The sequence below is a fragment of the Hemicordylus capensis genome, chromosome 4 (genome assembly GCF_027244095.1).
Source record: "Hemicordylus capensis ecotype Gifberg chromosome 4, rHemCap1.1.pri, whole genome shotgun sequence".
NCBI lineage: Eukaryota > Metazoa > Chordata > Lepidosauria > Squamata > Cordylidae > Hemicordylus > Hemicordylus capensis.
Window position 1 is genome coordinate 209,668,465 of NC_069660.1, and position 27,833 is coordinate 209,696,297.

At 42.0% G+C, this 27,833-nt stretch overlaps 2 protein-coding genes across 6 annotated transcripts in view; one reads left to right on the top strand and one right to left on the bottom strand.

Annotated features, from left to right (window-relative positions):
* Nucleotides 1–23,753, top strand: part of DSP (desmoplakin) — a 52,665-nt gene extending 28,912 nt beyond the window's left edge. For 2 of the 4 annotated variants that reach the window (XM_053248483.1, XM_053248484.1), the window contains exons 12-24: nt 579–733; nt 1,589–1,715; nt 3,149–3,362; nt 3,899–4,116; nt 4,709–4,875; nt 6,395–6,533; nt 7,417–7,610; nt 8,548–8,710; nt 10,025–10,108; nt 10,952–11,059; nt 12,174–12,272; nt 13,980–16,274; nt 19,866–23,753. In XM_053248483.1, the coding sequence (XP_053104458.1) occupies nt 579–733; nt 1,589–1,715; nt 3,149–3,362; nt 3,899–4,116; nt 4,709–4,875; nt 6,395–6,533; nt 7,417–7,610; nt 8,548–8,710; nt 10,025–10,108; nt 10,952–11,059; nt 12,174–12,272; nt 13,980–16,274; nt 19,866–23,069 (7,167 nt within the window). In that variant the 3' untranslated portion in view covers nt 23,070–23,753. The remainder of the gene's footprint in view (nt 1–578; nt 734–1,588; nt 1,716–3,148; nt 3,363–3,898; nt 4,117–4,708; nt 4,876–6,394; nt 6,534–7,416; nt 7,611–8,547; nt 8,711–10,024; nt 10,109–10,951; nt 11,060–12,173; nt 12,273–13,979; nt 16,275–19,865) is intronic. The other 2 variants (XM_053248485.1, XM_053248486.1) reach the window with 2 other exon arrangements.
* On the bottom strand, nt 1,075–27,833 carry LOC128324215 (collagen alpha-1(IX) chain-like). 2 transcript variants are annotated; one of them, XM_053248488.1, is made up of 4 exons: nt 27,682–27,833; nt 26,741–26,831; nt 26,554–26,631; nt 1,075–1,210 (listed from the first exon to the last, which is right to left on the bottom strand). In XM_053248488.1, exons 1-4 carry the CDS (start codon nt 27,829–27,831, stop codon nt 1,173–1,175), a joined length of 357 nt encoding a protein of 118 aa, XP_053104463.1. In that variant the 5' UTR covers nt 27,832–27,833; the 3' UTR covers nt 1,075–1,172. The 2 variants fall into 2 exon arrangements, with proteins under 2 accessions (XP_053104463.1, XP_053104462.1); XM_053248487.1 differs by lacking the exon at nt 1,075–1,210 and adding an exon at nt 24,505–25,048.

Genomic DNA, 27,833 nt, shown 5'->3' on the forward strand with positions numbered 1-27,833 from the left:
AAAAGTTCCAAGGGCAACCCCATGGAGAGCATATTACTGTAGTCTAGTTTGATCATTTTTACATGGAGATCTTTTTGGAAACACCATGTGCTTTTATATCAGTAGGAATGTATGCATGTAGCAACTGCATTCATTTAGGCTTCTGATTATCTGAATATTTTGGATTTGTATGAGGAAATGTGTATAAAGAGGGTTGTCCAGAACAGGTGAGGAAATGAACTAATGCAGGCACATAGGAAGTCGGTGGCGGCGTGGGTGCAACCCACTGGCGACAACCCCTAGGCACTCTAGCCACACACCCTGCATCTGACATCAGATGCAGGAGGCATGGCCATATACTGAAATGGGGGCACACAGCCCCATTCGCAAGGCACTTAAGCCAGTGCTGGAAACCCACGGAGTGTGTCTGGGTTGGATGGGGTGGCTCCACAGGTGGTAGAGGCCGGGTTCTTTGGGCCCATCTGCACAGTGGTGGCTCTGCCCCTAAACTAATGCCGGAAATTGAAAACAGATTAAAGTCAGTGACTTCATCTCACAGTATAGTCTGTCGACAATGTTTTTTCCTGTTTATCTTGCAGAAAACCATGCGCAAAGGAGATGAATGCATTTTAAAAGACAATAGTGAACGCAGCAAGTGGCATGTGACTGGACCTGGAGGAGTGGATATGCTGGTGCCATCTGTTGGTCTCATTATCCCTCCCCCTAATCCATTGGCTGTGGATCTGGCAACCAAGTGAGTTGTTCGAAAGACATTTCAGTCATGCTTCTTGAACTGTAAGGCTGGCCTTTCTACAGAAGTGTGAGTTCTTCCCTGATTCCTGCTCACTGCATATGTTTGTTGATTGGGTCCAAAAAAAGCCTATTTGCGCTCTCCAGTGAGTACAGTAGAGTGGCTGGATAGGCTTTGCATGCACATCCCTCCCACCTCCTGCCAATATTCTTTATAGAACTCAGGGGCAATGAGCAAAGTTTATTATTTTGTGATTGGTTAGGAAATGTTGCTCTCAGCATGTGCTGCTTCCGGGGGTTTCTTCCTGTGATTCAAAGGGCTTGAAACATAATACTTCTCTAAATGAAAGTTGTGTTTTTTAGACTTCTCAACAATGTCTGTTAACCAGGAAAACCTTTGAGTTGCTTGTGGTCATGAGGCAGTTGGGTATTTCTTGGCATTTTCATGTCATTAAGAGGGTGGTTCCCAAACTGTTAGTACCTGGAACACAGTTTTAAAAAATAAAATATTAACATAAATGGATTCTATATGTTTTCCATATATTGGCACAGGGGAACACAATGTTGTTGTTGTTGTTGTTATGAAGAATGCTGTATGGGGGTTTCATGTTCTGAGTGGCATAGAGCAGTGAGTGCATCCAACTCGGTAGCTTCAAGACACATTTAACCCTTCTTGTAGCATGCTAGTGCACCCCAGCATGTGGTTTGGAGTCACCACAGCTTTTAGAAATGACTGTAGCCCATAGTTAATTATGTTGGGAATGTTTGGGATTTATCAGGGATTACTTGTCTGTTTATTGAGTAGGAGACAGATGTTGCTTTTCGAACATGATGTGAATAACCTTTCATTGCCCTCTAGGATTGAGCAGTACTATGATGCTATTATGGCTCTCTGGAATCAGCTCTACATCAACATGAAAAGTCTGGTTTCTTGGCATTACTGCTTGATTGACATTGAGAAAATCAAGGCTATGACTATTGCTAAGGTAGTTATTGAATTCACCTTTAAGTGAGACCAGGATTTGTCAGGTTTTCCCCTCCAATAGCATGTTTGTTTAACCTACAGATGTCAGCTTCAGTGGAAGTCGGTGAAGGCAGTGAGAGGTACCTCCTAAAAGTCATTATCAGCAATACTGTCAGCCGCTGGAAGCTGTGGGGAGCAGTGGTGCCCCACTTGGCATCCCTTACAGCGGCTGCCTCACCTATAGCACTCACGTGGCCTCAGTGCATGCACAGCGGCAATTTGCATGGCCAGTATGGTGTTGCTGACCACGCAAATTGCCTCTGCTCATGCGCAGAAGCCAGGTGAGTGCCGTAGACACGGCAGCCACCACGTGGGATGCTGCGGCTTCCAGCTGCTGGTGGTATTGCTGGTAATGCCACTGGTCAACTTTATTTTTGAACCCATTTCTTTAATTACTGCTTCCATCACCACAGTACTCTTGTGGGTAGGGGTATGCACGGACCGTTTGGCATGGTTTAGTCCAAATTCGGACTAAACCACACCAAAGCAAATCGGTTTGGGTGAACCAATCAGCTGGGTTGGCTGGTTCGATGAATCAGCTTGAAGCGGTTTGAAGCAGTTCATGATTGAACCGCTTGAATTGGCCTGGTTCATGGCGGTCCAGTTTGCAAGCAAACCGGTTCTGCACATCCCTACTCGTGGGTACAAGCCAGAGCTGTGTAACTGTCTCTGAGTTCTGAAGGAAATGGGAGACTCATTTAGAAGATGATCTAGCAGCCATACACTAAACATGTTCATGAGTCACTTAGTTGGTTGATGGCTTAGCTGTGGCTTCCACAGTGTCTCTCATGGCTGGTAGGGAAATGGCTTAGCACACCTGCTGGTGGTAGTGGGGCACTTCTCTGCTCAAAATAACCTCTTTTTGAAGCTGTGAAAGAAAAATGGCCTTGGGATCTAGTTACATGCATTAAAGTGTAACGTACAGTTTGCTCCTCCGTGAGAATAAGTAATGCAGAGGACACAGTAAGTGTGTATTGTGAATTGTATTACTATGGTCCTTGCAAGTGTATGCTCTTGCTAATTGCATCACTGACAGCAAACACATATATAAGATGACTTAGGTATATACATTCCAGAGACTTTACAGAGGCTGTCTGCATTTTCTCAAGCCCTGTCTGTACTGATAACATGGCTGGTGATTTCACAAACAGCTCTGCTCTTGCTGACACAGACACTCCCTATTGCCCTTATCTGCACATTCCATAGTCTGTAACAGATATTTCACTCTAATATAAACCTACATGGTTAACTCATTGGTCACTTTTAGTCCTACAAAAAAAGTATGTCCTCCAGATTTATTATGTATGCATCCTTTGAAGGATTGCATTCCCTGGTGATGAATTTGGCAGCTGTTTGGCTAGCTTTCCTTACATTGTTTCTGCCTATTCATTTCAGCTGAAGACAATGCGCAAAGAAGATTATCAAAGGGTAATCGCTGACCTGGAGATCCATTATCAAGAATTCCTCAGGCACAGCCAAGGCTCAGAGATGTTTGGCGATGATGACAAGAGGACTATCCAGACCCAATTCAGCGATGCCCAGAAGCACTACCAGACATTGGTCATCCAGCTGCCAGGTCAACCACGTCCACAGCAACAACCTCAGCAAGGTTAGTTTTCTGTACGACTGCTATTCAGTGTATCCTTTGCTCTCATGTGTGACCATGCTTCACATTGCAGGCCTGCACAATGTGTAACCCATGAAGCCAAATGCAGCCCACCAGGGGCGCAGTATTTTTTCTGTCTGTCAAACACCTGCCAGGCCACAACAGATGGCTAATTGGCTTCATTCAGCTTGTGTCATAGCTTATGTAGGCTTTATTCACATCAAGGCCCCATCTAGAATGGAAAGAATTAACAAAGAAGCACTTGATGCTTGGTGTTTGTACAATTCGACAAGTCATTGGATGTTTACAGCTATAGGCAAACACCTTTTTAATTATCTGGAGCCATGTCTAGCATATGCCCAGTTGTTTCTTTGCCAGGTAGTAGGGAAGAAGAGGTAAAGGCAGACTTATGTGAGTACAAGTTATTCCTAATTTCATGCCCAAGCAAACATTGTTGGTCATGATGTCATGCTTCCCCTATTCACAAGGAGTAGCTTTCTAAAACTGACCCATTGGCTATCTTCCAACATGTTTTTCAGTTGTGAAGACTGAAGTCACTCATTTGGGCTCTGCCAACCAAGTTCAAATTCGTGATCAGAACCGAGAACAGGAGAAACAGGAGGCCTGGTTGCTCATGGAACTCCAGAAACTCCGACGCCAGATAGAAAATTGTGAGCTCCGGATGGTGCAGAGAAGCCCCCTTCAGCTGGATCAAGGGGCTTCTCACAATTTGTCAGTCAGGATTAGCGAATTAGAGGTATGTACAACTTGTAGTGATCAGGCACAGTATGCCAAATGGGAAGAAATCCTGTTGTGTTTCCCTAAACCATTTTTATGGGTTATTGAAGAGTCCAAGTACCCAATCAAGTGCTACCCAAGTCAGCAACACCCAAGGTAGTTGTAATATTTTGGGGTCCATAAGCATGCACAATAGGAAAGAGGGCTGGCATAAAACACAATTTTCATGTGCAGACTTACTCAGTAGTTTGTACAAGCATTCTCAACCCATCCTGTGCGCTAACAGCAGGGCATGTCCATAAATGGCCATTTTCTTAATATGGTTAACTTCTGTTCCATAGTAGAAAAAGTCATCCATGAATTTATAAAATATCTTTTTGAAAAAGCCATCTGCACTAGAGGCCATCACCACATCTCTTGAGACACATCTGTATAATGTATTATTGCTCAATAATTAACTTCTGAATATAAAGACTTCAGGATACCGTTTGGATGATTTTCACATCAGTATTACTAATACATCATAGTACTCATTTAGGATCAATATAAATAGGACATTTATAGGATGTTGATTTAGGATCAACGTAAATAAGATTGTTTTTCCCCCTCAGGGTGTACAAAATGATTCCCAGATGTTGGCTGATGGCCTCAACAGGCAAAAAGATTACCTTCCCAATTTCAGAGGCTCTGAAAAGTATCTTTATTTGCAGTCAGAAATCAGTGCTTTGTTTCAGAAACTGGAAAATATTAATGGAGTTTCTGCTGGTTATTTGGACAGGTAAGAAGCAGTTAACAGTCCTATGATATCTTTATCCATTACCATTTTGCTTTGTTTATCAGTATTTAGTGCTTTTATTTCATTAATTGTATGTTTTTAAGGGTTTAAGTGTTATCTATATCCAGAACAATTCATATTCTATACTAAGTTAACTCATATTCCATACCAGGGAAATTGGAATTCTTCAGCAAAATAAGCCATGCAAAGTATTGCTTATGCAGATGTCTTAGTTTTCCATAAACATTGCTTAATTTGCATGTGGAACAATGGATAGATTCCCTTCTACACAATCTCCCATAGCCGGTAGATTTTTTGTGTGTGCTTTTCCTTCCCCATCCTGCTTTCTCTAAAACTACCCTTGAGACAAAAATTGACTTCGAGCTAGTATTAACTGTTGTAATTTCAACCAAGGAACCATGAGAATTCTAGCTTTGTGAAGGTGCTGAGAATCTTTGGTTAGAGATTCCTAGCCCCTTCATATGCCTACAGTTCCAGAGAGTAATGTTTCATGTCTAAGGCCAGGCTGGCAAATAAGTTCATAGCAGAGCTGAAATTTTAACCAGGGGACTTCCAGCTATTAGCTAATACTCTTAATTGCTATGCTACAATAGCTTTCTTAACCTCTGGTTTACTTAGAGTTGGTTCTCTCTCTCTCTCACACACACACACACTTTATTTATTTATTTATTTAATACTTTTTTGCCTCACCTTTTGAATGCAGTCCCATTGAAAGTATGTTACACATTAATATAACAATGTTTTTAAAAACACAGCAACCAGACTTCTGGAAACAATAGGAGTTAAAACATAGCAAAGGCCAGACAGAAAATTTAAAATAAGTCGATTAGAGCCAAAAGCTTTTATAAAAGAGGGACTAAGATTCAGACTGATATTCTGCATGGTGAGTAACGTTTTCTACACCCAACGGCAAGGGGCAGTTTTTATTGATCCCCTTCCCTCCACATCCCTTTGCAGTCCTCTGAGGCTCCCAAAAATATTCCCCTGAGGGCTGTGGAATGTCAACCACAATCTTTACTTGCTTTCTGAATATAGCCAGCCTATCTGATCTCCTGAATGAGGGTGGTGCTACAGTGGGGAAAAATCCCTGTCTCTGGTTGTTGTCATGTGGACTACAGAACAGGGTTTGCAGAGCAGATCTTAAGGCGCAGGCAGGTTCATGTGGTTGCAGGTGGTCTTCCAGAAACACCAGCCACATTCCTCCTATGCACAAAATCACATAGCAGAACTGCAGGTCATTATTTGTTAAATTGTAAGAGTGATGATGATTGGTATGACTGATGTGGACCATATCCTTTGCATTACAAATTTCCAGATCCATGTTCTTAATTGCATTAATTTTAATTTTTCTGATAAAATAAGTGATTTTATAAATATAGGTGATATTGTGACAGCTTTGTCTACACAATAAAACATGACTATTGGCAGAAGAAATTAAAACAAATATTTTCCCATAATGGGTTTTGGGTGTGTTTCCGCCCCCTACACTGTTTTGCTACAGCTTGAATGCACTGAGATCACTGCTCCAGGCAATCCTTCAAACTGAAGATGTGATTCGAGTTCATGAAGTCAGACTAACGGAAGAGGACACGCTTTCTTTGGATCCAGATAAACTGGAAGCTTACCGAACCTCCCTGAAGGTGACGGAGAAAACTATTGCGGGGTGGGGTGTTTGAGTCATTAACCCATAGTGATTTAAAATTTATTTTGTCCTTAAATACAGATAAGGGGAAATAGCAATAAGGTTGTAAATGAAGACCATAGCTACAGTACATAGATACAGGAGATAAAAAATTAGAATATTGCTGTTAGGGATGTGCACGAAGAGTCTTCGGCACCGGCGGTGGTAGTACTTTAAGGGTGGGAGAGGGTGTACTCACACACACCCCCGCCGCATTTCCCCCGCCGGCGCTCTGTAAACTTTAAGCCCCTCGGGGTGGCAGTGTTCCTCCCTGCTGCCCCATTCCCCCAGTCGGCCAGAAGTAGCGAGCGCATGTGCACTCATCGTGCGCACGCACGCATGATGGGCGCATGTGCACTCTCTACTTCCGGCCGACCGGGGGAATGGGGCGGCAGGGAGGAACGCTGCCACCCTGAGGGGCTTAAAGTTTACAGAGCGCCAGCGGGGGAAATGCGGCGGGGGTGTGTGTGAGTACACCCTCTCCCACCCTTAAAGTACTACTCCTGCCGGTGCCAAAATGCCGAATACCGTCCCAGCGCCGAAACGTTTTGGAGGCCTTTACAATAGCCTCCGAAACATTTTGGGCACATGCCTAGTTGCTGTTAATATCTCAAACATACAAATGAATTCCATTTTGCATTAAAAAAATTCAGTTTATGTTTGCTTTGCCTATCTTCTCTATAAGTTTTATGAAATGTGTAAGTTTGTTCATGTGCAAATCTTACACATTTCACCCTCTCTTAAACCATTCATCAGAATGCTGGGTTTTTGGTTTTTTTAAACTTTTCTGTTGGGTTTCAGGATGTAGAATTTTGATTTTTGTTGCATGCTTATTTTTCCAGAAAATGAAAGCAGACCTGAATATGAAAAAGTCACTTCTTGGCACCTTGGAAGCAGAGCTGCAGAGAGTACTGCAGATTCACTCTCAGTCTTGCCAGGCATATACACTCTACGATTTAGATCTTGGAAAGTACACTGACAAAGTCAGCCAGCTAACAGACCGTTGGCAACGGGTGGAGAAGCAGATAGATGACAGGTTTGTTTCTTCTAAAGACTGATCCCAATCTTTCCCAATCCATGTTGGGCAGTGACTACTCATATGAAACCAGCATTCTACAAATTACAATTTTTGACCTATTCTACAGAACTGTATATTGATAATAGATTGGGTCAGACCCCTGAAAATAGGTAGGTCAGAATTTTTAGTTCATGACCTATAATTGTGGCAGATGAAAAATGTATTTCTGTGACTGTTGAAATCTTGGCTGGGAAGCTGCAGTATCTATGGAGAGCCCAGGTGATGTATTTCATTTTGAACGGGCTACTCTGCAGAATTCTGAAGACTTTTTAAAATAAAGTTCTAGTAAAGATAACATGCTTTTGAAAATACTTTGGTATTTTAGAGCAATCCTTGCAAAAGAAGCCTTGAATTTGTAGACTACTAATTGGCGTTTAAATTAACTTCCATAAATGCTGGTTAGAATGCTGCAAATTCAAGGCTTCTTTTGCTGGAAGATTGTGGATCTCTGAGCCAGTTTGGATGTGACACCAGACACAACAGGTGATCAGAACAGGGTTGGTCTGAGAATGCATCAGATTAACTTGCCCCTCATGTGATTAAGGACACTTTGACAGTGCGAGCGTCAAATACAAGTGCATGTTCCAGTGTGAGTTGGCATACTCTCAGCATGACCTGGTCCTGATCATGTGTTGGTGCATCATCTGAACCAGCACTCTGTGTTTTAGAGATAAGTCTAGCTCAGTGATAAACACATGTTATAGGTTCCAAGTTCAATTCCTGCCATTTCCATTTAACACAGAGATCTCAGGTAATAGGGCTGGAGAAGATCTCCACCTCACATTGTGGAAAGCTGTTAGTCACCTTAGACAGTACTGTTAGCCCAGTTGATCAATGGTTTGACTTGGTATAAGGCAGCTTCATGTGTTCCTGTTTTTTGTTGTGTGCCTTGCAGGTCTTGGGACTTGGAAAAACAGGTGAAACAGCTGAGAACCTATCGAGACCTTTACCAGGCTCTGAATAAATGGATATGTGATGCCAGGCGCCGCCAGGACAGTATTGAAACCATGAAACTGGGAGATGTTAGCACTGTCATGAGATATTTGCAAGAGCAAAAGGTATTGTTTTGTACCGAATACTTTAAAGTGTTTTCCAGAGTGAACCAGAAGATTTGAAATAATTTAATAATAAGTGAAGAATTAGAAGCCAGTCAAGATCATTTCAAAATCCCTGTTGGTGTGTTAGTGGTTTAGGGCACTAGCTGCTAGCTTAATATCCTAAATTCAGATCTCAAACTGAGCTAAGGTTGTTCTTTATTCAGGTTCCGAACATCTTTGTTGTGTCTTTTGTAATCCATTATGGAATCCATTTAGTAAATGACATTCATTCCTTAAATGCCTGCCTACGGACAGTAATGGGCTGGATGAGGGATAACAAATTGAAGCTGAATCCAAGCAAGACGGAGGTGCTCATTGTGGGGGATCAGAATTTGAGGGATGAGTTAGATCTTCCTGTCCTGGATGGGGTTACACTCTCCCAGAAGGAACAGTTATACAGCTTGGGAGTGCTCTTAGATCAGGGCCTCACCCTGGTATCCCAGGTGGAGGCTGTGGCCAGGAGCACTTTCCATCAACTTTGACTGATTCGATAGCTACCTCCATTCCTTGAAGAGAATGATCTCAAAACAGTGGTGCATCCGCTGGTAACCTCCAGGCTTGACTATTACAATGTGCTCTACGTGGGGCTGCCTTTGTACGTAGTTTGGAAACTTCAGTTAGTTCAAAATGCAGCAGCCAGACTGGTCTCTGGGACAACTTGGAGAGATCATATTATGCCTGTTTTCAAACAGCTACACAGGATGCCAATATGTTTCCAGGCAAAATGCAAAGTGCTGGTTATCACCTTTGAAGCCCTAAACAACTTAGGTCCAGGTTACCTGAGAGAGCACCTTCTTCTGTATGAGCCCCATCGCACATTGAGGTCATCTGGAGAGGTCTGTCTCCAGTTACCACCGGTAAATCTGGTGGTGACTCAGAGCTGGGCCTTTTCTGTAGCTGCTCCTGGTCTATGGAATGCACTCTCAGCAGATATCTGTAGTTTGGGCTTGTTGTTGGCCTTCAGGAGAGCCCTAAAGACTTACTTGTTTGGCCTGGCCTTCCAAGGTTTTAAAATTGTTTTTAAGTATTTTAATTGGTTTTAAATGGCTCATTGTGTTAGATTTGTTTTTATATTATTTTTAACTTGTCTGCTTTTAATTGGTGTTTTTGTTGTATTTTACTTGTGCACCACCCAGAGCCTTTGGATAGGGCAGTTTAGAAGTGTAAAAATAAAAATGAAAAAATAAATACAATTAAATAAATAATGATAGGCTGTAGCCATCAGCTGCTTGTCTGTCTCCTGGATGATTAGAATACTGGAAATCTTTCTTTCAGAACTTACATGGGGAAATAACAGGCAAGAGAGACAAAGTGGAAGAGGTAGTCAAGAATTCAGAGGTGTGCTCAGCTGCAATCAAGGTATTATTTGAATTATTTCCCCAGTAATTTATTTTTATTATGAAAACTTGATCCTGCAAGGTTTTTTAAATGTTAGATTAAACCCTTTTCACCCTCCCACCATTTCTCAACACAGTAGCCCAGTTCCTGGCAAAGTTCATAACATGCAGTTCCCATTAATGTTTACTGTATTTCTGAAAGACTGCCCATGAGAGTCTGCCTGGCCAAAAATCTTCAGTACATTGTTTGAAAACCATAAATGCTGATTACAGATCAACAGAGAAATGCTCTATAGGAGAGGCTATACTGAGGGCAAGACAATGCACCCAACATGTGAATTTGTAAAATAAAATAAAATTTAAAAATGACCATGCTTCTAGTTACTCCCCTATTCCAGCTGTGGTCCTGAGCAGACATAGTAAGATTTAAGCCCCCTTTGAAATAATGTGCGACTTATGAGGAAATATATTTTTAGTATGTTTTAAGTCATACCTGCCAATTTTACCCCTTTCCAGGGGCTGATTTAAGGGATGCTTTAAGGCATGTTCTTTCGTTTCCTTTCATCTGACGTCAAGAGAAACCTTGTCTATATTTTTTTTTATGATAGTGTGACCTTGTATAGCTAAGGTGTGGAAGAAAATACTACATAAAGTAGATCTCTTCAGGTATTTCTACCTCAGAACAATCATTCTTGTTCAGTTTTAAAGGCATTTCTTAACACTTTTAGTGGTACCCCATGTCCCCCTCTGTTCCACTGACTCTGAAAGCAAGCTTCACTGCATTTTTACAATTCTGAAAATGTAGGCCAAGAGATACACACTAGCAGTCTTTACAAAATGCATTGTAACCCCCCTTGATCTGTAGGATTACGAACTCCAGGCTGCAGCCTATTGTGCAGGACTGGAAACGCTACTGAACATGCCTATCAAGAGGAGCATGGTGCAGTCTCCTTCCGGGCTAATTCTGCAAGAGGTACGTTGCCTTCACTTTCTTGATAACCGTGATGACTTCCTTGTGAAACCTCCTTGATAGAGGGACTGCTCTATTTTAACTGACCGCTCAACTATAAAGCACAAGGGTGACAGAGAAAAGAAAGCAACATTTTGCCACCATGTGGGAATAAATTTGCTGAACAAAGGGATAAAGTGGTTTGCAGAAAATGCATGTGGTACACCTGTCTTTAGACTATTACATGTCAAAAATTATCTGCCCATTGAAAGCTAGAATGTTGTAGCCTAACCTCCCCCTCAATGTGCTGTTTTGCTGTATGCAGAATTTTTAAATGAGTGCAGAGTTTAGTTGTTGCAGCTGTTAAGTAACATGCATGGAGGTCACTGCAGAGTCTAAACTAAATTGATTTATTGATTAAGTACATTTGGGATAGGAAAGACCTATCTATCAGCTACATAATGAATAGGTAGGGAGAGAGAGAGGGATGTTTCAATTTTCTCTCTAGGAGGAAAGGAAGAGGACTGGCTCACTACAGGAAGTACCTGGGAAGTCAAGGCAGGGGTCATAGAGTAGAGGCAAGCAGGGACAGATAAGGAGATCCTCACTAACTACCTCTTCTCCCAATGCCCCTAGTGGTCATTAGGATAGTTGGTGCAAAAGGTTGATGCACTGGAACTCCATCTCCAACACTGAAGCAGTCAGATACATTCCATGGCTGCAATCTGAAGTGGTACAGCCTAGGAAGGACTCTACCATGTGATCGTTTTAAATGTATAGATCAGCTTTCAGTGCCACTTCTGAATCAACAGTCTAGGCCATTGTGTTTGAAAATGCTCCTCACCCCGGCAGCATCCAGAGTAGCCCTGCTGCGAGACTACTAGTACAAGCCATTTTCTCTGTTCCTTCCTCCTCACTGAACTCCCCAAAAGCCATTCCTGAGAGTTGAGAGACCCTTGGCAATGGCTTGAGAAACAGTAGGGCTGGGAGGAGAAGAGAATCCTCAGAAACTGGGTGGAGACTGCTGGAAGCAGAGTTGTTGCACCAGTGGTGCTTTGGCTGCTACCCCTCTTGATGCAGGCTAAAAATGGTCTTTGGAGTAGGCTGACGTTAGATTTCTGTGTCTTTCCCCCTTCAGGCTGCAGAGATTCAGTCTCGGTACATTGAACTTCTTACAAGATCAGGAGATTATTACAAGTTCTTGAGTGAAATGTTGAAGAGCATGGAGGATTTAAAGGTAATCCATGTCGTTTACTGTCTCTTTTGTGTCCAGTTTCCTGCAGTGTTCATTGAAAATTTGTTACCTGTCAGGACTTGCTTTTCTTATTCATTGTACAGTTATGAATTACTCATTGTACAGTGCCTAGAGGTTTTATCTGCTTCATTAACTTTAACTCATTAACAATATCTTAATGAACAATAATGTTCATTATTGTATTGCCTAGCAAATGTATTATTGCAACTAAAATATATGCACACCCCTCTATAAAGTTGAACAAATAAATTTGGCTGTCCCTTTTCTACAGGAGAGCTTCCAAATGTGTATCATTGCCTTGCAAGGGCAGCGTTTGCACCTCAGATTTCAGAATAATTTGGTTACTTTTCTCCCTGAAGTTTAATTTCAAGCTTTCCTGCCTCATTTAGACTTAAACATGATCTGTTGATGCAGCAGAATCATGTGACAGAGCTTTTTATGGACTGCGCCAAATCAGACTGCAGGTAGGGGAATTCATGTTAGAGTGCTGTTCCATGAAGAAAAGCTGCCCTTTATGTGCATAGAAAATAAGCAGGTCAAGGAGATAAATTCTAGGCTAGCTTTCCCTGATATTCTAGCTTTCTATCATATAGTTCCTCCACTAATTGTTTCAAGTGGTACTGCTTGTTGTATTGCATGATTCTGCTGCATGTGTAGATTGGTTCCTAGTTATTCGCATTAGTGTAGATGGGATTTTTCACTTCAGCTTCAGTAATCAGTTAAAGGCAGTGCAGGGAGTTTCTGACAGCCCCACCCACAGTTCTAAGGCCCTTAAATCTGGGCTTATGCTAGCTCTACACAGAGCATAATCTGAATTGGAGCTCAGCTCTGGGAATGGTTTTGGATCCAGAGCTCAGCCAGACAAGAAGTAAGGATTATGCACCAGTAGCATTTTACTCACTGCTGAGGAACTACAGCTTTCTTCCACACATCTGAGATTAGGGTGCAGGTACTACTGCTACTACTATGGATATTTATATACCACTCTTTAACCAAAGTTCACAAAGCTGTTTACATGGAAAAATAAACAATACATAAATAAGATCCCCTCTCCCCAAAGGGCTCACAAATGAAAAAGAAACACAAGGCAGATACCAGCAACAGCCACTGGAGGGATGCTGTGCTGGGGTTGGAAAGGGCCAGTTGCCCTCCCCCTGCTAAATATAAGAGAATCCCCACTTTAAAAGGCATATCTTTGCTCTGTTATCAGGGGTATCCAGTGTGGACAATAGGACTTCTTGGCAGCTGTGATCCTTAGTATCTTCACTGATATAACTTTCCTTTCCATCCATTATAAGTTCAGGCATAATATGTGATATATAGCTATATAACTGAGTATCAGGTCAAAAGGTGTAAACCAGAGCTCAGATTACCGCTGGGCTTGGTCCTAAACTTGTGTTCAGAACCGGAGCTCAGGCCCAGAACACATGGAGTGGAATATTCTTAGGGGAACCCTTTTAGGGCAGTGAACCATCTGTGTAAACCACTTTGAGAACTTTTTGTTGGAAAGTGCCATATATTAATACTAATACTAATAATCTGGTCCATTATGATGACATAAAAGAGCCTAAAGTTTTGTAACTGAACATGAAAAGTCATTTTCTTAATTAGCTATTTTCTGTTTTCTTCAATAGTGCATTACATTAAATACAATGATAAACAGTGTTGTCATTTTTCCCTGATTTGCAGATGAAAAGCACCAAAATAGAACTATTGGAAGAAGAGCTCAGGCTGACCAGAGATGCCAATTCCGATAACAGCAATAAGCACAAATTCCTGGAGCAAAACCTGCAGAAGTACCAGGTGGAAATTTCTCAGCTGAAAGCCAAACTCATGGGTCTGGAAGAGATGAAGAGACAAGCCGAGATGGATGGCAGTTCTTGCAAACAAAACTTGGACAAATGCTATGCTCAAATAAAAGATCTCAATGATAGGATAACAAGATTGACTTACGAGATTGAAGATGAGAAGAGGAAAAGGAAGCTGCTGGAAGACAGATATGAGCAGCAGAAGACTGACTTTGACCAACTGCAGAAGACAAGACATAATGAGAAAGAGAGCCTTGGTTGGCAAAAGATAGAATCTGAGAAAGTCATCAAAGAGAAAGAGTACGAGATAGAAAGGTTAAGGGTTCTTCTTCAGGACGAGGGGACACGGAAGAGGGAATATGAGAATGAGCTGGCTAAGGTAAGAAACCAGTTTAATGAGGAGATGAGTAATATAAAGAACAAGTATGAAACCGAGATTAACATTAAGAAGACCACAATCCACCAGATAGCAGCCCAGAAAGAAGATGATGCCAAGAGCCTCCGAAGCCAGATTGATAGGCTGCAGAGAGAGAACCGAGATCTGAAGGATGAGATAGTCAGACTCAATGATGCCATTTTGGATACTACAGAACAGCGGAGGCGGGCAGAAGAAAATATTCTTCAACAAAAGGCTTGTGGCTCAGAGGTGATGCAGCAGAAGCAACAGCTGGAGTTGGAGCTGAAGCAGATCATTCAACTGCGCAATGAAGACAACGCAAGATACAAGCAGGCACTTGAAGATGCTGCTTTGACCATTCAGGACAAAACTAAGGAGCTTGAAAGATTAAAGATTCAGCTGCAAGAAGAGGCTAAAGGCCGATGGGAGCTTGAGAATGAACTGGCTAAGGTAAGGAACAGTTATGATGAGGAAATTATTAGTTTAAAGAACAAGTATGAGACTGAGATTAATATCACCAAAACCACAATAAATCAGGTGACAGTGCAAAAGGAAGAAGAATCCAGTAATTACCGAGCACAACTTGACAATGTCATAAGAGAAAATAGAAGCTTGTGTGAGGAAATTAGGAGACTGAAGAACACTTTAAGTCAGACAACAGAGAACCTTAGACAAGTAGAAGAAAGTGCTAATCAACAAAAAGCCATTGGCTCAGATATCTCGCAAAAGAAACAGCAGCTTGAAATTGAGTTAAAGCAAACGGTTCAGAAATACTCGGAGGAGATTTTGTGTTACAAGCAGTCACTTGATGATGCCGGAAGAACAGTTAAGGAGAAAAACAAGGAGATTGAAAAGATGAGAAAGTTGTTAGAGGCAGAAACAAATCAGAGGAAAGCCATGGAGGACGAAAATATTCGATTGCAAAGAGTCCAGTATGATCTGGAAAAAGTCAACATCAATGCAACAGAGACCATCAGCAGGCTGAAAGGTCAAGAGCAAGAGTTGGGACGACTGAAAAGCGAATATGAGAGAATTGCACAAGAGAAAAAAGGGAAAGATCAAGAAAGTTCCAGGCTTCAGGTCTCAATGAAAGAACTGCAGCATCAGAAACACAAGCTGGAGGAGGAGCTCAATAGGCAGTCTAGAACCATAGCAGAAGAAACTTCCAAAAGAAAAAAAGTAGAAGAGGAGTTAGAAACAATGAGGAGATCTTTCAGAGAGCAAGCTGTTAAGATCACAAACCTCACTCAGCAGATAGAGGAGGTCTCCATTGTAAAGAAAAGGAGTGAAGATGACCTGAGGCACCAAAAAGAAGTGCTTGATAGTCAGATGAGAGATAAACAGAGATACATGGAGGAGATAAGGAAGTACACATCAGAAGTCGAAACCTTGCGTCGCCAGATGCTCCAAGAGCAGGAGAATCTGAAACAGGCTCACATGCGCAATGAGCACTTGCAGAAGGCAGTTGAGGATAAGAGCAAAAGCCTCAATGAGTGCAAAATAGAAATTGAAAGACTTCAGTCTCTTACTGAGAACCTTACAAAAGAACACTTGATGTTAGAGGAGGAGCTGCGAAATTTAAGATTGGAGTATGATGATCTAAGAAGGGGCAGAAGTGAAATGGATGAGTCAAAAAATGCCACAATTATTGAACTAAAGAGTCAACTACAAACAAGCAACAAGCATACTCTGGAACTTCAGGGTCTGATAAATGGTTTACAGAAAGAAAGGGAAAATTTGAGACAGGAAATTGAAAAAATCCAAAAGCAGGCTATGGAGGTATTCAAAAATATTTGATCTCCCTCAAATACCATGATTTAACACCAAATGCACTTTCCAACCAATCAATGAGCACTAAACTATTGTATCTCAATTTTGATTGATTCACTTCTTTCTTTCAATTTGATTCTTAACTAGAAGACCAGATTTGGTCCCTTCTAGAGACTAAACTAGTGCAAAGGAGTTAGAAAACCTCTTCTAACAGGACAGCTGCAGATTCCACCATTTGAGGCAACCTCCGCCTCATACACTTCCTCCTTCTTCTCCATTTTAGGTTCCTGAAGTAAGGAGGGAACATCGACCATTCTTTGGCTCTGCTTAGTGTAAAAGCTCTTTGGGTACTAAACCAACAAAACTTAGATTAATCTAAAAGTTTCCCTATAGAACATTAGCCAAATCTGACTTCCTTAGAAAGGAACCATTTAACATGCAAAATAATATTATCTGTAGCTTATCCTTAACATGGTTGAGGAACAGCTTTAGCTCGATTTGAGGATCAGACTATAACTTGTTACAGATAACTCTGTAATACAGTTGCTCTGCCTTATCTCATCATCCCCAAAGAGAGATTTACACTACTTTCAGACATAACTGAGCTCACAGCACCTTTGAATGTACTTCGTATGGTGGGATATGCAATATGAAATTACATACTAAAGCAAATTCCTGTCCTTTGCTTTTCCTGAACAGTTATTCTTTTCTAGGATATGATGTGTGTCTGCCTGTAAGGAATATATATATATTTTATATACACACACACACACACACACACACACACACACACACACACACACACAACAAGCATATATGCATAGCTGTATTTGCTATACATTTTAGTGCTGTTCATGTATACATGCACATATATACATAGTTACATGTGTGTAATATATATTTTCTGTAAACATCACTGCAGTTCTTTTTTAATGCCAACTGTATGGGCCGTCATCCAGCACAGAGTGAAATGTGCTCAAACAAATCAATGGGCATAAGTGTACTTTATTACTTAAAAAGATATTTGTATCCTGTTCCTCCAGGACAGTATGGCTTGGGGCAACTTAACTCCTTACTGGATTGCGGCCATTGCCCCTTGCAGCATTTGCCGGTAGTTTTCAAAGAAAGGTTATAGTTATTGCTATAACCGTCCTATATACCTCTAGGTTATCTTCAGTTCTCCCTCTCTGTTTCTAGACTCTGGTTTATAAAACTGCAGCAGTCCAGAGCTAACCTTTGTACCAGTTTGTGTCTCCATGACAGCAATGTCGTGTCATGATTTATAGCACAGTACAAGTTTAATTCCTTTCAAGCCCTCTTGAAATGTTTATAAGGTGTGCATCACCAGTATTTGGTATAAATATTTGGTGAATTGCATTGTTTTGCAATCCAGTCACAGGCCTGGTCCCAAAATGCTATTTTCTTCAAAATGTGCCTATTTGCTCTCCTTACTGTTTCCTAATACATTTACATCCATTCATTATGATTCATCAGATAAAATGATCTTCTCAATGATGAAGATCCTAGCCCCTAATAAAAGTATGCCCAAACACTGAGTCATCCGTGAGTGTAATCATATTCACAAAACTGACACTTCTTGAGAATAGCATTAAACTGTGCTATCAAATAGGTTGTTTGCACATGACCAAAATCAGTTTAGGCTAGGCCAGTCTGGAAAGGAGTGAGAACGTTTCTGAATGAATAAATGCAGTGACTGATTCTGGCTGATGTAAATTATTTTATTTCATGCGACATATGGTTTGTAAATATAGAGCAAGATGGCAGCCTGGTAGCAGATTAATGCTCTGAGAAAATCCAGGACATGTTTAATTAAAGCTGCTGAACATCACCATGGCATGTGCCTGCGGTGTGAAATTGGAATTAGAATATATGTGTAGATAATTCTCCTTCATTGAAATAAATGGGGAAATGTTTTGAGAGAAGCACCATGTCTCAAGATCATTTGCATCAGGATGTTCTGTACCCACAAGAGCTCTCTAGATCATGGTGATGACATAAACTAGAAAAGCTCTATTGACTTTTTATTGTGCTTGTCTCATTTACACTTACAGTAGTCAGTCACTGCATATATTCAGTCAAGAATTTTTCTAACCCCCATTGGGCCCAGGATGTTATCAACAAGAAAAGTGGTACTAAAATATTCCAAAAACTCAGTGGAGCTTTTCTCACAGTCTGTGAGAAGGGCTCCGGGTCGGTCTGCAGGGAAGGTGGGTTTTATGTACCTTCCCCGCAGAGGATTCTGATGAATCCCTGGGTGGGGGGATTGCCTGCCCAGATGACCAGAGGCTTGCCTGGCAGTTCCCTGGGTGCCAGGATGCACCGCTGTGCATTGCCCCACCCCCCAGAGCTGCAGTAATGCACCGTGCATGTGGTGCATTACTGGGATCCCCACTCCCCCCCGAGTGTGCCCACCATGGCTGCAAGCAGCTGTGGCTGACACACGATTTTAAAAATCGTGTTAATTTTTTATTTTTAAGTTAAGGGAGCGCTCACTCCCTTATTTTAGGAGGTTTCACAGGCAGGTTTGTCACTTTAGCCACCGGGGTCGATCCTGATCCCGGTGGTTCACACAAGCGTGCAAAACTGGGCTGGACTTCCTTAGCATGGTTTTGCATGCTCGTGAGAGTAGTCTCAAAGTCTGCTAAATTTCCATTAGAACGCGGACAGCCAAGATAGCATGTAATGTGTTTTTACATTGCAGAAGGGGAAAAGAAAGTATGAAGCCTGAAACCCTCAGGGAACAACGCAAATTAAGTACTTTTAATTTCCACTGATTTATTTTGGGAAGTACATGCTTATCTCTCATTCAATGGTGTAGCTACCAGGAGACAAGGAGAGACAAGTGTCCCTGGGCCGCCAAGATTAAGAGGGCCACCACGATTCCTTCTCACCCGAGTTGTGGCCCCTGGCCCGCTCCCAGCCAGTCCTTCATTTACCAGCTAGCTGCTTTATTTCTCTTCTTCACTCCCAGTGAGGGAGGGGAAGCATCCAGCTGGCAAATGAAGTGTCAACTAGGAAGGAGCAGGAGAGGGCCTGTGCGTCCTCCCTTCTGGGTGTTGGCCACAGCCCTTGCATTGACATGCATCTGACATTGATGTGAAGAGCATGGCCAGCACATGTGGACAGCAGTTGTGGGGGCACTGACATCACCCTGTCTCTGGGCCACTGCCAAGCCCTACGTCCCTGCTCTCATTCAGTTTAAAACCAGGATGCACAACTTCAGCCCTCCCAGTGTTGTTGGACTGCAACTCCCATAATCCCCAGGTGTGATGGGAGTTTTAGTCCAGCATTTGCAGGAAGGCTGGAGTTGTGCAACCCTGATTTAAACCAGTGGGACTTTAAAAGTGACTCTGCTTGGATAGTGCCCAGATATGTCTAAATTAAAACAGCGCACTTCTATGTCAACCTATATTAAAACAGATCCATAACTGCATAACAATATAGCATTTCTTATTCAGACTGTCCGTTATCTAGAAGCCTTATGGGATAGGTCATATTGTAGGAAAAAGATAAAGGCTGCTTTTGGACATTGGAATAAGCACTAACTTTTCTCCCTGTTATTCTTTTTTTAAAATATAGACATCCCATAGAATCCAAGAATCCAAAAACCAGTGTAACCATATTATGCAAGAACGAGAAACAATGCTGATAAAAATAAATGCACTGGAGCAAGAGAAGGCTAGGCTGCTGAGGTTGGAAGAAGAGCTGAATCGTGCTAAAGCACAGCTGGAGTCAGAATCTCGCTTGAAATTACGGCTGGAGACTGAGAAACAGCAGATCCTGAATGACCTAAATCAGTGGAAGAGTCAATATTCTCGGAAGGAAGAGACCATTCGGAAGATTGAATCTGAGCGAGACAAGAGTGAGAGGGAGAAGAGTGCCTTGTTGATAGAAATTGAGAGACTGCAGGCAGAGATTAAGAGGATCGAAGAAAGGTATCGGTGCCGGTTAGACGAGACGAGCAGGAAGAGCCAATCAGAGATGGAGGCTGAGCGCTTAAGACTACAAAGGGAGATTGACAAGCTTAAACAACGTCCCTATGGAGCCCACAGAGCCACCCAGACAGAAGAAGACTTTGCTATTGACCCTTCCAAATTACTTTTCAATGGCCTAAGGAAAAAAATAACTGCTGTTCAACTGTATGAATGTCAGCTGATAGATAAAAGCACTCTAGATAAACTGCTGAGAGGGCAGAAGTCCGTCGAGGAAGTTGCTGCTGATCTCGAACCCTACCTTAGAGGAGCTGGAGCTATAGCAGGAGCCTCTCTTAACCCTAAGGAGAAGTACTCTCTGGTGGAGGCAAAACGGAAGCAACTTCTTACACCTGAGAACACAGTCCTTTTGTTGGAAGCCCAGGCAGCCACTGGAGGCGTGATTGACCCCCACCGGAATGAACTGTTGAGTGTGGACAGTGCCATTGCTAGAGACCTGATTGATTTTGATGACAGGGAGCAAATCTATACAGCTGAAAAGGCGATCACTGGATTTAAAGATCCATTTTCAGGGAAAATAGTATCTGTGGCAGAAGCCATGAAGAAAAATCTGGTTGACCGGGAGACAGGGATGCGTCTGCTTGAAGCCCAGCTAGCTTCAGGAGGAATAGTTGACCCTGTCAACAGTGTCTTCTTGCCAAAAGACACTGCTTTGTCCCGTGGGCTGATTGATCGAGACTTGTACAGAGCTTTGAATAATCCTCAGGGTTCAAAACATCTAATTGATCCTATCACTAAGAAAGCCATAAGTTACACGAAGCTGAGAGAAAAATGCAGAATTGAACCACACACTGGTTTACTTTTCCTCCCTGTACAAAAGAGAAGCATGTCGTTCCAAGGAATCAGGCATCAGGTCACCGTTAGTGAATTGGTTGATTCTGGCATCATTCGAGAATCCACAGCAAATGATCTTGAAACGGGGGCAATCACTGTTGAAGAAGTCACTGACCGAATCAAAGATTTTCTCCAGGGCTCCAGCTGCATAGCTGGTATTTATAACGAGGCCACTCGAGAGAAGCTTGGCATTTACCAGGCCATGAAAATAGGCTTAGTTAGACCTGGGACAGCTCTTGAGCTTCTAGAAGCCCAGGCAGCCACTGGATTCATTGTGGACCCTGTAGCCAATTTGAGGCTTACAGTGGAAGAAGCTTACAAAAGAGGCCTAGTTGGAATAGAATTTAAAGAGAAGCTTCTGTCTGCTGAAAGAGCAGTCACTGGATACAGAGATCCAGAAACAGGAAACATCATTTCCTTGTTCCAGGCCATGAATAAAGAACTCATTGAGAAAGGCCATGGTGTTCGTTTGCTGGAGGCCCAGATAGCCACTGGTGGGATCATTGACCCAAAGGAAAGTCATCGTTTGCCAGTCGGCACAGCATACCAGCGTGGCTATTTCAATGAAGAGCTGAATGACATTCTGTCTGACCCCAGTGATGATACCAAAGGGTTTTTTGATCCCAACACAGAAGAAAATTTGACCTACCTGCAGTTGAAAGAAAGATGCATGACAGATGAAGGAACTGGACTCTGCCTCCTACCCCTCAGAGAGAAGAAGAAGCTGGTACAGACTTCACAGAAAAATACACTTCGGAAACGCAGGGTTGTCATTGTAGATCCAGACACAAACAAGGAAATGTCGGTTCAGGAAGCATACAATAAAGGCCTCATAGATTATGACACTTACATGGAACTTTCTGACCAGGAATGTGAATGGGAAGAAATAACTATTACAGGCTCGGACGGGAGCACAAGAGTAGTCCTTGTTGACAGAAAAACAGGCCACCAGTATGACATCCAGGATGCCATTGAAAAAGGTCTTGTTGACAAGAAATTTTTCGAGCAATACCGTTCTGGGTCATTAAGCCTCACTCAGTTTGCAGACATGATTGCTTACCGAAATGGTGGTGATGAGGTCTTCAGGCACGAGTCCATCATTAAGTCTCCCTCTGTAGTGAGTGTCAAGAGTTCCTCCTTGGTGTTAAAGAGCAGCTCTGGCTCCTTCTCTGAACCCCTAGAGGAAACCACTCCCATAGCAGCTATATTTGATACAGAAAATTTGGAGAAGATCTCCATTTCAGAAGCTGTGCAACGGGGCATTGTTGACAGCATCACCGCTCAACGCTTACTTGAAGCTCAGGCCTGCACAGGAGGCATAATATGTCCTACCACGGGACAACGGCTTTCTCTTCAGGATGCAGTTGCCCAAGGCACCATTGACTATGAAATGGCTACACGGCTGAAGCCAGCTCAGAAAGCCTTCATTGGCTTTGAAGGCATCAAGGGTCGAAACAAAATGTCTGCGGCAGAGGCAGTGAAGGAAAAGTGGCTGCCTTATGAGGCTGGCCAGCGCTTCCTTGAATTTCAGTTCATCACAGGGGGCCTCATTGACCCTGATGTACGGGGCAGAATAAGTACTGAAGAAGCCATTAGAAAAGGAATGATTGATGGCCGAACCACTCAGAGATTACAAGATACCAGCAACTATGCAAAGATTCTGACCTGTCCAAAAACAAAGCTGAAGATATCCTACAAAGATGCAATGAATCGCTCTATGGTGGAAGACCAAACTGGGCTCAGGTTGTTAGAAGCGTCTTCCGTTTCATCCAAGGGGATATCCAGCCCATATAATGTTTCTTCAGCACCAGGCTCCCGTTCAGGTTCGCGTTCAGGCTCTCGCTCAGGCTCACGCAGTGGATCAAGGAGAGGAAGTTTTGATGCAACCACAAATGCTTCTTCATATTCTTATTCCTACACAACAACTCTCAGCAGCAACAGCTCTATTGGGCGCTAGTAATGAACCAGCAAGCTTCTCCGCATTTTCATTTCGCTTTACAGGAATCTGTATTCCTTTTTGTTTAAACAAGAAAATAGAGAAAAATAATGAACTGGTTGGCGGTAATCTTATTGCTTGCTTGGGTGAAATAGCTAAGCTGCAGAAGAGAAGCTAAACCCAAATGTAAGGTGCAGAAAATCCTTTCTAAAGGGGCGCTATGGTTCTTCAATATATATATATATATATTTTTAATGGTTCTCAAATATTTTGGGCGTAGACTTGTAAAGTCAAGGTGACATAATGCAAAGTTTAAGAAAGGAAATAGTACTTTAAAAAAAAGTTTGCATCGTATATTATGCATTCACACTTGCTTTTGTTATTTTCCATTAGTCATGTGCTACTACAAACAACACAGGTTGCTTTTGTCATCAGTGGATATTTTTAAAAAGCCACACTACTTTGTCAGTGTGGATATTGCAGTACACAATAAAGATCTATATTGTTTCCAGCTGAGATCATACTCAGTTGTAGTAGGCTCTTTACTTAGCTGTCACTTGACAGTTTGAGGGCAAATTTTTTAGAATGTACTTTTCTATAGCCATAGTCAGTTATTTCTATTCATTTTTGCTTTCTGCGTAATAACATACTGGCCTTACTGTGCAACATTTACTGTTCTGGCAATAAACATTTAACTACCTTTGATTTATGTGTGATGTGTGTTGATATATATATATTTAATGGTTGATGTGGGTGCATTTGATGTGGGTGCATTCTTGCCAGGGATCAATTGGGTAGGATGCTTGACTGCATACATGCTGTTGTGATTGGCAATTTCCTCAGTCTCACATTAAGTGCTGCTTCCAAGCACATAGCTATAAATAAGGATCTAATGCAGGGTTTCTCAGCGTGTGGGTCCTCAGATGTTATTGGACTTCAACTCCCATAACCCCCAGTCCCAGTGGTCTTTGGTTGGGAATTATGGGAGTTGAAGTCCAATTACATCTGGGGACCCACATGTTGAGAATCCCTGATCTAATGCATTGGGTTAGGGAAGTAGTTCTCACTGTCTTTTGTTACATGGACCCTGGAGAGTGCTTTGTGGACCCCATGGCATTCTCCATTTTAAAAATCCCTGATATCTGCAATCAGAATCAAAATTAGATACCAAATCGATACCAAATATATTTGCATGCATGTGCTTAATTTTTAATGGAGAACTAGAGACAGACACAACAATTAGAGACCATGGAGTGAGATGCCAGTGCTGAACATCTTCCAAAGTCCATCAAGCTCTTTATTTCCTACACACATCAGAAGGAGCAAATGTGCAGATATTTACACCTATACCCTTAAAATGGCAAAGTGCAGATATAGGAAACCCTTCTGTATATCCACTCAAAATCCCCCTCATTTTAAATTTCTTGCATTAACTAAACATCAGTAAGGTCATTCTTGAGGTTAGATTGGTATACCTGACAGAAGAAATGTATTTCTGTTCATCTGAAAAAGCAAAGTCTGGTTGGTTTATAAAAGTACCTACAGTTAAAATATAAGCATCCTTTATACCCATAAGTTGTAAGAACACCTACTCAGAACACTGCTGGAAAGAGCTTGGCTGTTTTATAGTGGTTACTTAGCCACACCTTATAAACCTGTGATTTAGGGTTACAATACATAAATTGGACAAGGATACCTACAGTTGAAGTTACTGGAAGACAGAAAGAAGGACACTCGGGTTTAACCCATAGCATCTTAATCTCAGCTATGAATATTCCATTGTCTCCATTGAACTGCCAGTCTTTAAACAGGGGGCCCATTTACTGGTTCCTGTTGAGTCGACAGATTCAGACTGTAAGTGCTACAGCCTTTTGGTTCACATAGTCCAGGGACACCTGGAGGACCAGCAGGTGCTAGCTGGTCTGGAAGTCTGCTGTCTCCTGGGGAGCTTAGTGAGTCTGGCTGGTCATTTCTAGAAATTGTAGAATAGCCAGGAAAGCCTGGAAAAGAATGAAGAGGCAAAACAAAAACCACCAAGCTTATGGGTTTCTTCACAGAACATGTACATGAAATAAATGTTTGGGTTTCATTTTAATAAACATTTTGGCAACTAAAGAAAATATTGACAGCTGACAATTGAACTCTTAATTTTTAAAAAATAAAGCTTAAAACTGGATAACCTTTTTCTGTGGAAGCTTCTGGTTCAACAACATTTATTTGCCATTACAAGTATTACTGGAGACATGCCTAACGTAGCAGGGAAGTTTGCATACAAATTAAAATACATATGAACCATGTTTCTCAGCGTATCATGCAAGCTGAATGCACTAGATGGCCTTAGACAAATCGCCATCTGAGCTTCAACCCTCTCTCCCAATCTGCGATATGGGGGTAATAGTGCTCACTTTCCTTACAGGATGATTGTAAAGATTACTGAAATAAACTAAACTCTTGTTCAGATTATTCCAGACATATTAAATCACAAGTGATAAGCTGAAATGTGTTGCATTTATTTCTGTACCCCTGGCACTTGTCTCCATTCCCAAAAGTGCAAAGCATCAAAATGGACACCTCTAGCTATAAATTAGTTTTGATTCTTTGGAGGTGAAGAAGCAAAGAAGTAGGTTAACAGGAAACTGATTGCTAAGACTTTTAGGACCGACAAAAGGAAGTACTTTTTCACACAACACATGATTAACCTATGGAATTCTCTTTGGATGGCTTTAAAAGGGTCTTAGACAGATTCATGGAGGACAGGTCTGTCAATGGCTACTAGTCTGAGGGCTATAGGCCATCTCCAGCCTCAGTGGCAAGATGCCTCTGAATACCAGTTGCAAGGGAGCAACAGCAGGAGAGAGGGCATGCCAGCTCTTGCCTGTGGGCTTCTCAGAGGTATCTGGTGGGCCACTGTGTCTAACAGGATGCTGGATGCCTTCAGCCTGATCCAGCAGGGCTGTTCTTAAGTAACATCTCACGGAGATAGCAAGGTCTCATGATGGAATGCTTGTCTATCCAAAAAAGTTCCCTTCAAAACTAACGGCTGAGGAAAGAGTTTTGCCAAGACTTTTTTCTGACATTTGGTTTCTCTGTGCAGGCAATGTTTTTTGTGTGGAAGAGCATTCAGTCATGTGAACTCCCACCTTCAGTCTAAAATGGCACAGCCTATCTATGGATTGACCACTTCAATTAAGAACCAGGCTATATATTAATGATCATAACACTCCTTTTGACACCGTAGGCCATAGCAACTGTGCACCTTATCTAGCCTAGATAGTTCATGGCAGGCCTCCTGTTCAGTAGTAGTAGTAGTAGTAGTAGCACAAATTCTAAAAAAAAAAAACCTTCAGAAAGCAATGGCAAAAATAGTTAGCTCAGGTTTATACATTTATAAAACTGGTTGGATGTGGTCACTTTATTCCGGGGGCGGGGGGGGGGAGGGAGGACAGTTTCTTAGGAAGTAACTGAGACTAAGGCAACACTAGGGTTACAATTTGGCAGTTTTTACCTATTAAACCTTGGTGCCCATCGGGTCCAGGGAGGCCCTTGCTTAGCTTTCCTCTCTCACCCTTCTGACCCTTTTCTCCTGAGTAGCACAAAAACATACAAAGCAAACAACAAGGTAAGTGTCATTAACTGAAAGGGATAACTCAAGAATTATTAATTCTCTCAAAATAAATGTGTGGCGTGCTTACTCAATTCTCCATTCGTTCCTTTAGATCCAGGATATCCAGTAGGCCCCATTGGTCCAGGTCCACCTTTTAGGCCATCAAGACCTAGATGATCCTGTTTCAAGAATAACACTCTTTTTAAATTTCCATATGCCAAACCCAATGCAGTTTGTCACTGTGGCACTGGACCATATGTTGAACATGAGTAGCCTCCCCACTGCTAAGAGGATTTACTCTTCCTATTACCAATGGAATATGGAAGACCCAAAACTGAGTTTTTAAATTTTAAAAAATGAGTTATAGGCTCTATCTTCAATTTAGCACATGCATGCATGTCCGTCATCTGAAGACTGAAAGATCATGTGATGACTTGCATGAGTGAATGTGCTGTTACAGATAAAACAATGCAGAGAGGTTTAATATCTCCTCACATCGCCTCAACACACAATGTTGTGCAGTGAAGTCAATTCATATATTCATCTACCAGTGTAAAGAAATGGACATGTATGTGTGAATTGCACTTGAGTCAGACTGCTGGTCCATTGTCCATTACCTGCCACACTCTAAGCCTTAGAATATCCCTATTCAGTGTTGCTGAAGACCTTAGAGTTGAAGATCTTCAGCTATGTTGAAAAGGGGTATTCTAAAAGATAAAGATTAAAATGTATTCATATGAATGAGAAATCATTAATGGAACTCTGTTGAAACTACATCAGAGCTGTCATAACATAGTGGCTAAGAGGTGCCATGGATTGGACCTGGGACTTTATGCAAGCAAAGCTATGACCTTTAAGAGTCAAGTTTAAAAAAAATTCTGCGTTTTGCTCTTTCCAGTGTAGATAACATGGCCAATGCACAGTCTCCATATCCTTTAACCCAACATTGCCCTGCCAATCATTTTTCTAGTTATAGTTTTTCTTCCATATATCCTCATTTGGCTTGAATCTACGTTGTTTCAAACTCACCTTTTCTCCTGCTGGTCCTGGGGGACCAATCAATGTCATGTTGGCAGCAGGACAAGCACTGGAACATTTATATCTGAAGTCAGCTGCATACTGGGCTGCGTGCGCTAGGATCACAGCACGACACAATCCATATATGTGTTCATCAGCCATTC